The sequence below is a fragment of the Xylocopa sonorina genome, chromosome 3 (assembly GCF_050948175.1).
Source record: "Xylocopa sonorina isolate GNS202 chromosome 3, iyXylSono1_principal, whole genome shotgun sequence".
Classification (NCBI taxonomy): Eukaryota; Metazoa; Arthropoda; class Insecta; order Hymenoptera; family Apidae; genus Xylocopa; species Xylocopa sonorina.
This window is the reverse complement of record NC_135195.1, coordinates 15,495,037-15,507,441: the sequence shown is the minus strand read 5'-3', so window position 1 is coordinate 15,507,441 and position 12,405 is coordinate 15,495,037. Positions and strand designations below refer to the sequence as shown.

Sequence of the window (12,405 nt, the reverse complement as noted above, 5' to 3'; positions counted from 1 at the left end):
TAAAAATTCAAAAGTAACATTTTCTATAATCTTGTTCGGGTAAAAGCCCTGAAAATTGTTTTTCAGGGGAACGCAGAGTAACGATGGATGTATAATTGATGTTTTTCAATTTTTTTAACGATTGTACGCGATTCAATTTTGAGTTCATCACTTTCATGAAACAGACAATGAGTCAAAGTTCGACGAGTGATCGTTTTCACTACGTATCTCTACGCATTCTAATTGTAGAGTACAAAAAAAGCGGAATAGAGAGTGCCGCCTGAAAATAGAATGGTCGTGAATAAATTGTAAAAGACATAATAGATAATGGCACTGTCATGCGCTGCGGTGCATAAACTGGGGTAAAAACAAACGCGCGTAAGCATAATGATCGTTAAAAAATGAAAATCCATGATGGTATCACAGTCTGAAATGATTGCTAGACCTTTAAAAAAAAGAATAAAAGCTTGTGAATAAAATAATCGTACACATTAAACTATTTTACATCGAATTAGAAATATTACTTACAGCAGAGAATTAATTACATGATTGCTACGAGGAGAAAATATTTCTCTTTTATTTGTTTCTTCACAAGCTATAACTTTTCATATTCGCATAAAGTAAATTAATATTATTAATCATAAATCATAGTAAAAATTGAGCTCTATCCTTTATTTTAGAATAGATATGTATATACATGCACTCGAATGAATTATCAGTCAAATTTTTAACAAACAAACATTTTAAACTTAGTTCACCGTGCTTGATATATTGTAAACGCTCCGTTAGAAAATGTAACCTATCAGAATGCAGCTACATTGGAAATGTGCGCTTCGGTTACTTTCATGTGAACGCGTAGTATCGATCTGTCGCGAATAAACGACTACTAACAAAAGTACTGCTAAAATATATCACACATACGTAAATACTTTGTGTTACTACACGTATTGTAGGTTAGTGAGTTTTTACAGCGGACGTCGCTTTGTAATAGACGTTTGAAGTGCTGTTTGTAACGATGTCCGAATAACTAGCGACTTTCTCGAAATCGATTAATGAAACATGGTGTTAAGTTCGTATAAATAGTTTAAGCGGATTATTATTTATACTTTATGTATATTAATCACCGCGTCAGTGCTATAATATCGAAAAAATGGCAGAAGAGGGAAAGAAGATATCGTTTGGTTTCGCGAAATCTATTAAGAAACCTGTGTTAAAGAATACGGTACCGCAAGAGGAGAAGAAAGTAGATTATATCGAGTGTCTTGACGAGAAAGGTATCAAAGTAATAGGGTAAGTTAAGAATGAAAGCAATTTTTCATAAATACATAACCTCAATCTAACCTATAAAAGTCTGTAATATCTTTCGGATTTTAGAGAGGAAGAAAAGAAAGACGAGCCTCTCGTTATCCCATTGCTGGGTTCGAGAACCTGGCTTGATAGAATACTTAATAAAATTGATGCAGACGTGTTCGAACCTAAAACAGATAAAGGGAAAACAGAAGAACCTAGTGCCAATGAAGAATCAAAATCAAAATTGTCTAATGGAAATACATTGCCGGAAGCAACAATAAAGGAATTGAAAGTAGTAGAAAGTAATGAAAATAAAGCTGTTAGTTTGGAAGAACAAGCAGTTAAAGAAATCATCGAGGAAGTTAAATCCAAAGGAGAAGAGGACATCAAATTGAACGATCTAACTTTACCTTTGGTAGATCAGTCATTACGGGGAAAAGAAGAGGTACATTATCACTATACTATTTGAAAATGAACCTATATAGTGTCTGGGTAACCAATCGGATGTTTGTAATTATATATGAACATTTGTTTTATTTTCCAGTCTACATTAGAAGATTATGAAAAAGTACCTATTGATGCATTTGGATTAGCAATGTTACGAGGAATGGGTTGGCAGCCTGGTAAAGGGATTGGAAAGAATGAAAAGTACGAGTCTTATTTTGTACAGTTTTAATACTGTGCATTTGGTATGTTAAAAGGTGAACTCAAAAAATGTTATATTTCAGTTCTTTTTTATTATCACAGAATTGTGTCAGCTGTTATACCAGAACTACGACCAAAAGGTATGGGCCTTGGTGCGGATAAAGTAACACTACAGAAGAAGAATGTAATTTCCAAGAAGCAGGAGGAAGAGCTGAAGATTGAGAAAGGAACATTTGTAAAAATCATAGCTGGGAAACAGTGTAATAATTATGGTCAAATAGAAGGATTCGATGATGATGCAGGAAGGCTTATAATAAAACTAGCTCTTGGTGGAAATGTAATATCTGTGAATGAATTTATGGTACAGCCAGTGACTAAATCGGAATATTCGAAAAATTCGAAAGTTCTAAGTTAGTATGAATAAATAGTTTCTCATGAAGGGACTTTTAAAAAATAAAAATTTAAACTGATGAACCCGCAGAAACGGGATGTTTAAGTACAAATGAGTCGGGAACATGTTTCAATGATAACTGCTGTGTATCATATCTAATTTTTTAAAGGTTCCTCCAATTTGTATAAGAATCACGGTAAATATATAGATTTTAGCCTTTAGTGTTTTATGGGATTAATTTCAGATGCGAAAAAATATGAAGAATATAGAGACAAAGATTCTAAAGAAGCAAAGCCAAAGTTGGAGATAAAAAGATCAAATTCGGATTATTCTGGACATTCCGACGATGATAATAAAAACAATGTCGATGAAAAGAAGAAGAAAGATACGACGCATGAGAAGAGCAAGCACAATAAAACAGATGATAAAAAATCAAAAAGACGGAAAAGACATTCAGAGTCTGACAGTGATAATGATAGCGATCATACGAAAAGGAAAAGAAGAGGAAGAAGTAGTTCCAATTGCAGCGATACTTACAAAGCAAAGAAATCGAAGAAATCAAAAAAACATAAGAAACACGATAATTCGCCGGAAAAGTCGAGTAAAAAACATAAGAAGAAAGATAAAGAAAGAGAAAAAACTAGAGATAAGAAATCGAGAGATTATACAGAGAGGCGGAAACATAAGAAACAAGCAAGATCAAGATCCCGATCCTCTAGTAGACGGTAACACTTTTTGGGAACGTGATTCGTCATTTTACTTTCGTGACAAATTGTACAATTTTGTTTATACACATTTTGTAATAAAACGTATTTTTTACAAAAGATCCCTTACCCTATACTGCTAAGATTCGCCAATACTTAATTAGCTTCTTAAGTTATTATAGGCGAATTACTTGTACATGTAAGGCTACTTTACGCTATCGAAATGTAAATATTTTCAGTACCATGTATTACAAATCATTTGAAATTCACGCGACTTGTTTACGTAACGATATACGACACAACCAGTGTACATAACCTCAAGAAAACGTTATGCTACTTACGAGCATCGCTAAACAAGTAGTGCGAACGATGTCAAGTAAGTGTATTTAGTGTTCACTATTCACAAGATGTCAGACAAAGTACGATATGTGTACGTACATGTACACATATGTAATACGTTTAATTCATCCAATATTCGTTTCAGCGTTTCGTTTGGCGTTAGTACAACTTGAAGTCAATGAAGTTAAAGCGAAGAACATCGAACGAGCAGTTTCCTACATTTCGAACGCGAAAAAGCAAAAGGCTGACATAATCGCTCTTCCCGAATGCTTCAATTCGCCATACGGAATACGTAATACTTTATTCATTTCTTTTAACAATTTACTATTTCTTTATATACACATACAGGTGCACACTAACCTTTTTAAGAGAAGAGGAGAAACAGCACAAGGCAAACAACGTTATCATCTGTATTTTTATGGAAGTTGCTTATGTTGAAAACATATTGGCCTTCCTAATTTTCCGTTATTTCAATTGTATTGCAATTGTTTCACTTCGTTCTTTTTTAACCATATATAAAATTAACGTTAAGTATGTATTACGTGCAATCAGTTTACATCGAAAAGTTTATTCGAATTTGTTAAGAACGCGAGTTGTTTCAAAAAGTACTACTGAAGTCGTTGAAGTATGTGCCGCGTCTCCCGTGTTAAGTATGCGCAACATTCAAATATTTGATTCGAATGCACAGTATTCCATAAATGATGTAGGACACATTTGACAATTGTCTAAAACTGTATTTCATTCGTTAAACCTGACTTTATCTGATATATTTAGTGCGATTTCAATTTTTTACCGATTTAAATGTTGCAATCTAGAATACTTTCCGAAATATGCTGAAAGTATACCCAACGGGGAAACAAGCGCCGCGTTATCGAAAGCAGCTAAAGAGAATAGCATTTATGTGGTCGGTGGTACGATACCTGAAAGAGACGGTGATAAATTGTACAATACCTGCACTATTTGGGGTCCCGACGGAGCTCTCATAGCGAAACACCGGAAGGTAAGCAATACGTGCTTTTGTATCAGCGAAATTGGAAACAACAGAATAAAACATAATTCTCCTATACTCGTGGAATATGTTCCAGAACTGATGCAGTAGTATCAGTGTCCAACGAACGATATACATTTTTATTCATTTTAATTTACATTAGAGACAAATATATAGTATGTTTATATCTATAAAAGTATACTATAATTATGTTGGTAGGTACACTTATTTGATATCGACATTCCTAATAAGATGACATTCCGTGAAAGTGATTCGCTCAGTCCTGGTGACACTTTAACGATGTTCGAGGTAAAAGGCTGTAAAATAGGTATTGGCATTTGCTATGATATTAGGTTTGAGGAAATGGCACGCATTTATCGAAACAAAGGTAACTTAATTAAATTACTTTACAATAATTTTACTTTCTATCTCAAATTGTCGTTCTCTTTCGAAAAATCGTTTCCAAAACGGTATTCCTGTTCAGTTGAGACGACTGAAAGACAAGGATAAGCTTGCTTTCGATGTATCCGTAAATGATGGAACGGCAGTCGAGCCGATTACGGAATTAACTGGTATTTCCGTGGCTTCATAATTCCCGTTTCTCCTGGTCAGGTTGCCAAATGCTGGTATATCCGGCGGCATTCAATCTAACCACCGGACCACTGCACTGGTCGTTGCTTCAGCGTTCCAGAGCGAATGACAATCAATTATACGTCGCGTGCATATCGCCTGCACGTGTCCCTTCGGCTAGTTATGTCGCCTGGGGCCATACACAGTTGACTAGCCCATGGGGAGAGGTTCTTCACGATCTGGAAACTGAGGAGAGCATGGTGGTTGCCGATATTGGTAATTGCCACTTTAAAATGCAGGACGAGAGTCGAAGAAAACCATTTCATTTTTACTACCACTGATCAATTGATATACTTATTTTGCTTCCCTCTTCTTTTTCATTCGTTTAATTAATTTATTTTTTTCTCTTTTAGATCTGAAAGCTGTGGAGGAAGTGAGATCACAGATACCTACGTTCTCTCAGAGGCGTATCGACTTGTACGACACAATCTGGAAGAAAGATTAACTTTATACTGAAACAAAAAAATATTCATTATAACGTTTGTAACATTTACAATTGTACAAATGTATCTTAGTTTTTTACAACCCACTCTGCATCAAATAAATAATGGGAGATGGGGAATATGATCATAATCACCAAGCACAATATATCGTTTTAAATATCTTTAATGTCGATCAAATAAATTATTATAATCTGTACGGGATTTACAATGATTACTCATACATAAAAGGCTCATCGATGATCAAACGACATAATCTCGCGATCAAAAAGTAGTTTATATATAACGTAGCAATATTAAATCTGTAAATCTAAGTATTTACATTCAGATAGACGAATAACTCTCTTTACATGTAAATTTTAATACGAAGTTACAAGCTTAGAGAAATTGGTCGATTAATGTCGATTAATATAATGTCGCTTGTCTCGACGATGGAAGGTCGAAGAGCAAAAACATCGCAATGACGCTAAGAAAAGGAAAGAAGAGAGATAAAGTTTAGAAAAATGATACTCCACGGCTGTTCGCCAGCTGAAAAGGGCAAGAGAAACGCAGACGATCGTCCCTTCTTGCTTTTGCTTTTGCTCCACCTTCTTCCAGAACCATACCAGGTTGCACCAAAATGGGAGAGCGCCAAGTGTACGCCAAACTTGGCGACTGAACGTTGAGAAATTGCGTTCCCTCGTTCCTTTGTCTATAGACTTCGTATATCGCGCTCGTTTGCCAAAGAAATTCCTTCGGAAAAAAGGAGGAGAGGAGACCGTGCGATCGATTGGACAGTAACAATGTCCTCGAACGACACAGCGCATCCAAAAAGTCTGATGGCCCAGAATTCAATGATATTGTATTGTCACGTTGAAACAAAAATGTACTTCCTTTCACCCGCGTGACTTTTTCCAGCTTTTCAATAATTGTATGGATATAACAAATAATTCTAATTTTTTCCGTTTTTTGTTTCAACATATTCCAGATCATCCACGCTAAGAATGTACATGGGTATTGGTTTTAGTCATATTTAACGTTGATTTTAACATTGTTCTTATTTCAGGATACAGAACTGACCTAAAATGTTGGAACTTGAAGATCTTCGATAATCTATCCACTAGTGGACGTCGAAGCTTTACGAACAAAAACTGACCAGCTCCCTCAGAAGCCTCATGCATACCGTACCTCTCATCGATGCCTTTACTTTAAATCTGCAATGCGTCTATTTACAATTTAAATTCAACCGGACCATCCGATGAATCGGCAGCCCTTTATAAATAAGTAATGGAATGCAGAACGTGCTGGGTATCGTGCAGCGCGTCGCATCCACCGACGTTCGCAACGGAAACTCTGTGCCCGTCAATTTGTCACGCGCGGTCGTCGATTCCTCCAAGGCATCGCAATTTATGGTGGCTATCCGGACGCTATCGATGCTATTCTGCATTCACGTTCATGAAGTAAAAGAAGATCAATTTTTTTTAGATATATCGTTAACCAAATAAAAGATTTAGCGCGTGTAGTAACGTTTGCAATCAAGTTACACTTTCGACCAAGCTGAATCAATAAAAATCGCAATATTTTCATTTTAATTCGAGATATAATAAACGACGCCTGCAAAGAATCGAGGATCACAAGTGCTCAACATATTCTTCGATCAATATTAATCCAATTTTTTTTTTATTTACATTGGTTGCTCTGTTCGTGAACCAACGATAAGCGAAGTGATAAATATTTGTACAGGGACTATTGTCGTGGGCTAATTCACGTTTGACTTTAAGCTCGAAGTGGTCTCGGACGCAGGTTTGTCGTAAATGACTAATTACATAATACCCTGTACGACGAGCAGAGGATCTTAAATTAACAATTCCTTCGACGTAATTCAATTTTTCTGAACAGCATGTAAGGATCAATTATATTAGCGACTCGGTATCTCAATAAATTTCCATAGGAACGCGATTACGTGTAAGAAACTAATCGGCACTAGCTTGGAAGGAATAGGTACGTCAAATTTTGTATCACACAAATTGCGTTAAGTGCTCGTCGTTTCAGATGGTTTCGAAACTTTCGTCGTCGATAACGCGACTAGTTAAAAGGTTCTGATTACCGTTCTGCTATAGTTTAAAATGCCATTGGTAAAAGTTGTATCGTTAAAACCTTATTGTTTTTAGAGAAAAGTTGAATACACGGTTAAATTCCCATAGAAGAGGACCAACGAGTAAGAAAGTAGTTGAGTAAAAATATCGTTAAATACAGTGTTGGATACAATCGATGCTCTCGGCATTTTTCACGTTGGTGCGCAAAATTAATTCCTAAAAATCTTGAAAAATACACGTCGACGCGTGATATTGTTCATTTTAATATACATTTGGATACACTGTGGGACACAGCAATTTATATCGGTTACGCGTTTAATTAACCCTTGTGCAGCTTTGCTCGAGTCAATTTGAGCCAGAATGAACATTTATTACTCGACAATTTCTTATAAAAATATTCAATGCGCATGAAATTCATCTTAAAAGACATATTATTATCTAAATACCCTAAAATACACGCTTTTCTATCTGTTCAAATCGTTGGACAAGCAATTTTTATCGAGACAGCAAGATTTATTGAGATAGCACGTGCACAAGGGTTAGAAAGACTTCTCAGGATCGAGTTATTAATGTTCCACTGTAATCTTGGCTTACGAAGATTTACAACAATTCGTTGTTCAAGTAACATTGCGTTAACTATATTATATATGTAAATTTCCACAATAACAAGTATTAAGTAATTCTTCCACCAATAATTTCTGCGGAAATGAATTTCAAACTCTCGATATCTTTTTGTAAAACACAATTAGAGTACATCTAGCTATAAAAGTGACATGTTCGACTCATATTAAAAGTACTAAAAATGTCTAAAGATAACGAAAAACGGCTAACGTAAATGTATCTGTAACATTTGCCCTAAGCGCTACGATCTATTTTCACATCTATCATATTTTAATAATACATCGTATTTTGCTCGCGGAAAATTCCGTGCGGCCATTCTTTCTACCCCGTAAATGATACTATTCGATTCAGAAATGGTCCGTTTCCATCGAAGTGGATGCCACCGTAATGTACTTGTTAACATCTTACTCGAACCGAACCAATAGAAAATACTCGCATGAAGGGTTTTGTGCCAATTGAATATGGCATAGAGGATGAATTGCTTTGACCGTTTGCAATCTCAACAGTGCTCGCGTCCATCTGATTATTAGCAACAGAGGCATCTAAAATCCATCGTTTACGCAACAATCCGATAATAACCACGATATTATCGAGCAACGCGTCAAATAGGATTCTCTCTGTCCAGTGGACAGAACAAATATCGACTACAAGCTACTTATTTACCACAGACATTTGCGTGTAAGTAAAAGTGACGTGAGTAAACTTATGCAAAACTTAAAAAGTTCCTTGGGATTTTCAATTTCAAAATGCAAATATTTCGATGAACATTGTACAATTTTCACAAGCAAGAAACAGCTGGTAATGTAGCGCAAAATGAAATGTTAACGAAAAGAAACAAAAGCTGGAATATAATGACTTTTCTGTCCGCTTCATCTACATGTGAGCAACTATACGAATATTTTTATAATGTCACGTTTCGTTCCATGCAAAGAGACAATTTAATATAACAACGCAATAAAATGGATTCTTCTTTATAGACACGACGGACCCAATCGACAACGTTAACGTTGTTGCCAGCAATGTAGCAGTTTTCGCAGAGTACTTCTCGCTCGATTGGAAATAAGAGGATTGCCAGTTTTCAATCAATTTGCTGATCTCCAATCAATCTACGTTGGGTAAGTTGAAAAAAAATATCGTTTAGTTTTCCATTTCGATTGCCTACTTTTTTTTGCTCAAGCCGTGAGAAAATCGTGGCGTCAACCCATGGCCTTGTTTCTCATCTCGTGGCGAGGTGTGAATACGTTAAAACCGCTGTGTACCAAGTGTCGGGAACGGTGCTCGACGGGCGTAGGTGTGGAAATAGCGAGCTTCTCGCAGGCACAAAAAATTAAATTGCGCGCGAAAAAGTCAAGAGACCAGCGGAATCATGCACGCGCGTTTTACGCTCGTTAATTCAGCGATCTTGCGCGTGAAAACGAAATTATTCCCTTGTGTCTCGACTCTAACGATACACGCGCTGCCTCAAATTTTGAACGAATTAAGAAGAGAAGCGAAAACCCACTCGTGGAAATATATTGACAAACGATGAACAAGCGAAAAAATTTGAGAGAGGGAATATTCCGTAACCGTCGAGCACAAAAAGGGACTCGTTTTAATAACTCGATAGAGAAACGTGTTCGCCTGTGAGAGAAAAAAAAGTTCATGTCCCTATCGATATTTCAGACAAAAGTTACGCTTTTGCTTCCGGCTGCTCTGCAATTCAAATGGGACAGCGAATATACATACACGCCGAAAGAAATGGAAATTGGACGATTTAAAGGGACCAATTACTCTCGTGTCGACGTCCCTCTAAAACGGTTTACGCTGTCAGGCTATTCATGAAAGGAGATTCGTTGTCCGTTGAACGGATTCGCAGAGGCGGCGTCCCGTCTTCTTGTTTTAATATGATTTGAGCAGACGAGTTTAAATTAAGCACGCTTACATAAATAACATGGAAAATACGTAGGCAGGTCTTCCGCGGTTCTCCTTTAACCGGCTGCTTTAATTCGCGTGGGAAATTCTGTGCGTAATGAATGGATGGTGCGCTTGATAATGGGCGAAAAATAAAAGTGAAAAAATAGAAGAAAGAGAGGATAAATATGGAATGATCCGATTAATCACAGGAGACTTCGGATGCGTACTAATATTTCGTAAAAATAACCAACCTTTTATATTAATTCAATTTCATTTTCCTTCAGCCGGTTCTGTGAATATTCTACGCTCTCGAAACTTTATTGCGTTATACGAAATAACGATTATCAGCTAGTTCGATATGTTACGAAACGATGTTAAATAATTTATGCTGACGTTGCAATGCCGCGGCTACAATTTGGTCAATCAATCGTCCCGTATAAACTAATACGCGGGAATTCACATGCAACTTGTATTGCGGTGCATAATAATTGAATTACACTTGTTTCCCGCAGTTGGATCGTTAGTGGTCCATATTATAACACAGCTCATAAACTTTAACCGAAATTGCGCACCCGCTTTTACTATATTTATCATCGCGATACGATAACTTTCGGTTCCAAGCATTTTCATAAATCTTCCATCGCTTCCTTACAATTGACCCTTTTTACTCTTCACCAGGGCAAAGCAAACGCGTTCTCTTCGCGTCGTAGCTTTGAAGACAATGGATACAACTCGACCATACTTAGCACGTACGTCACGTGTTAACAATCCAGCCACGGCACGACTTTAAGTATTATCCGCCCTCCTCGCAATCAGTGCGTGCGAACTATTATAATTTCCAAACGCGTCATCCACGATTGACCATGATTGCGGCGACGACCATTAACATGAATGAAGCCTAACGATTGTTGAAAAGAACCGCTGAAAACTGGCGCGATAATGGTTCACGCTTCCACCTACCGCGCTCGTAAAATGGAAAACGTGGTAGTACCGTCAGGAGATCGTCTCAGCCACTTATCAACGACCTTATTACGTCAAACGTAGAGAAGGAGAAAGGAGATCAGTGTTAGGTTGTCGGTGAGCGCTGTGCTCAACGTATAAGCGTGATATGTTAAAATTGAGTCCGCTGCAACCCTCGCGTCGCTTAAAATTCTACGTATATGAATACATATAGTACGTCTATGAGGGTGGTCCGCAAACACTTGTTCCGGGTTAGTGGAACGAGTCACGGGTCTCTTCTTTTATTCTTCTTCGTGACTTGTTCCAGTCGCGCGTGCCACCCTACGCGTTCAATTCGCTGTTAACATCGGATCCGTTCGAGCACGAGCCTGTACTCGATCGGCGAACCATTTCGCGCTCGGTAAATAATACTCTGTGCAATACCCTTGCACTTTGCTCGTTTTCTTACTTTCTCTTCGATAGATAAATATCTTTTTCTCTGGATATATTCTGTGTTCCACGGATATGTACATATACAGTATATACGCGTTAATTAATATACACTTTTGTACACGTAGAAAATACGTAACGTTCTTGATAACGATGGCTCTGAATACGCCAAGGCGTTCCTCCACTGTGCCTGCACAGCGAATTACCATTAGCAATATATATTTGGATTTACCTTCGAGAAGTTAGAGATTTCGTTTGAACGAGCGCGGAATTATGCGCCATTAAGTATCCACGATTTTTTCGCGGCTCTCATGAGAATTTTAGAGATCATATTTTTATTTCAAAAACGTGCACGATTTAATGCTTTAGGAATTCATTTCATCTAAGTAACGTAAGTTTGCAATATCAAAGGGATATTCCACGCTAAAAAGCTTTAAAAAAAGTTTATGCAAAACTTGTCCGAATTCACAGGATTAACGAAAAAGATTAATATCAATTTTCCATCGAAGCGTGTTCTTCCTAACCTCAGAAGATTAATTTCTAAAGTTCCCATAAACCATCATAGCACCATCTACGTCATTCGTGGATCTATAAGCCTCTCGTTATCGTCCCGAAGCATGAGTTCTCTGTCGCATTCGCCAGCCTCTCGGAAATGATATGTTCGGCCGTCGGAAACGCGTAGGCCGTCGTACGAGAATGGATGGATTTGATCGGAATTAATTAAACGATCCCAGTTCCGCAGCCTTGGAGGCTGAACGAGTTTTCCTTCCGAGCGATTCGCCCGCGTCGAGTGGCGCGAATTTCGACGAGTGGTTGCGCACTTCCGATTGGATTCTGGAAAATGGACGAAGCGGAGAACGGCTTGCGAAGCGGGCCCAGTTCTACGGCGTCCCTTTGAAAACGCAATTCATCGATAATCAGGCAAAGCTTTCGTCGAAAATTGTGGGTACTTCCATCTGACAAAATAAGCCTTCCATTCACAACGATTCTTGACCGGAAAAGTGTGAAGGATTCCCAACTA

At 37.5% G+C, this 12,405-nt stretch overlaps 2 protein-coding genes across 2 annotated transcripts; both read left to right on the top strand.

Moving 5' to 3' along the window:
• The first annotated feature begins 917 nt into the window (after window positions 1-917).
• On the top strand, window positions 918-3,129 carry LOC143422141 (G-patch domain and KOW motifs-containing protein-like). The gene is made up of 6 exons (XM_076892581.1): window positions 918-1,048; window positions 1,137-1,269; window positions 1,354-1,714; window positions 1,814-1,917; window positions 2,017-2,324; window positions 2,550-3,129. Exons 1-6 carry the CDS (start codon window positions 1,039-1,041, stop codon window positions 3,032-3,034), a joined length of 1,401 nt encoding a protein of 466 aa, XP_076748696.1. The 5' UTR covers window positions 918-1,038; the 3' UTR covers window positions 3,035-3,129.
• Window positions 3,130-3,261: 132 nt separating this feature from the next.
• Window positions 3,262-5,605, top strand: LOC143422149 (omega-amidase NIT2-like). The gene is made up of 6 exons (XM_076892596.1): window positions 3,262-3,385; window positions 3,494-3,640; window positions 4,164-4,348; window positions 4,556-4,724; window positions 4,949-5,182; window positions 5,320-5,605. The coding sequence occupies exons 1-6, from the start codon at window positions 3,340-3,342 to the stop codon at window positions 5,409-5,411; spliced, it is 873 nt and encodes a 290-aa protein (XP_076748711.1). The 5' UTR covers window positions 3,262-3,339; the 3' UTR covers window positions 5,412-5,605.
• The last annotated feature ends 6,800 nt before the right edge of the window (window positions 5,606-12,405 follow it).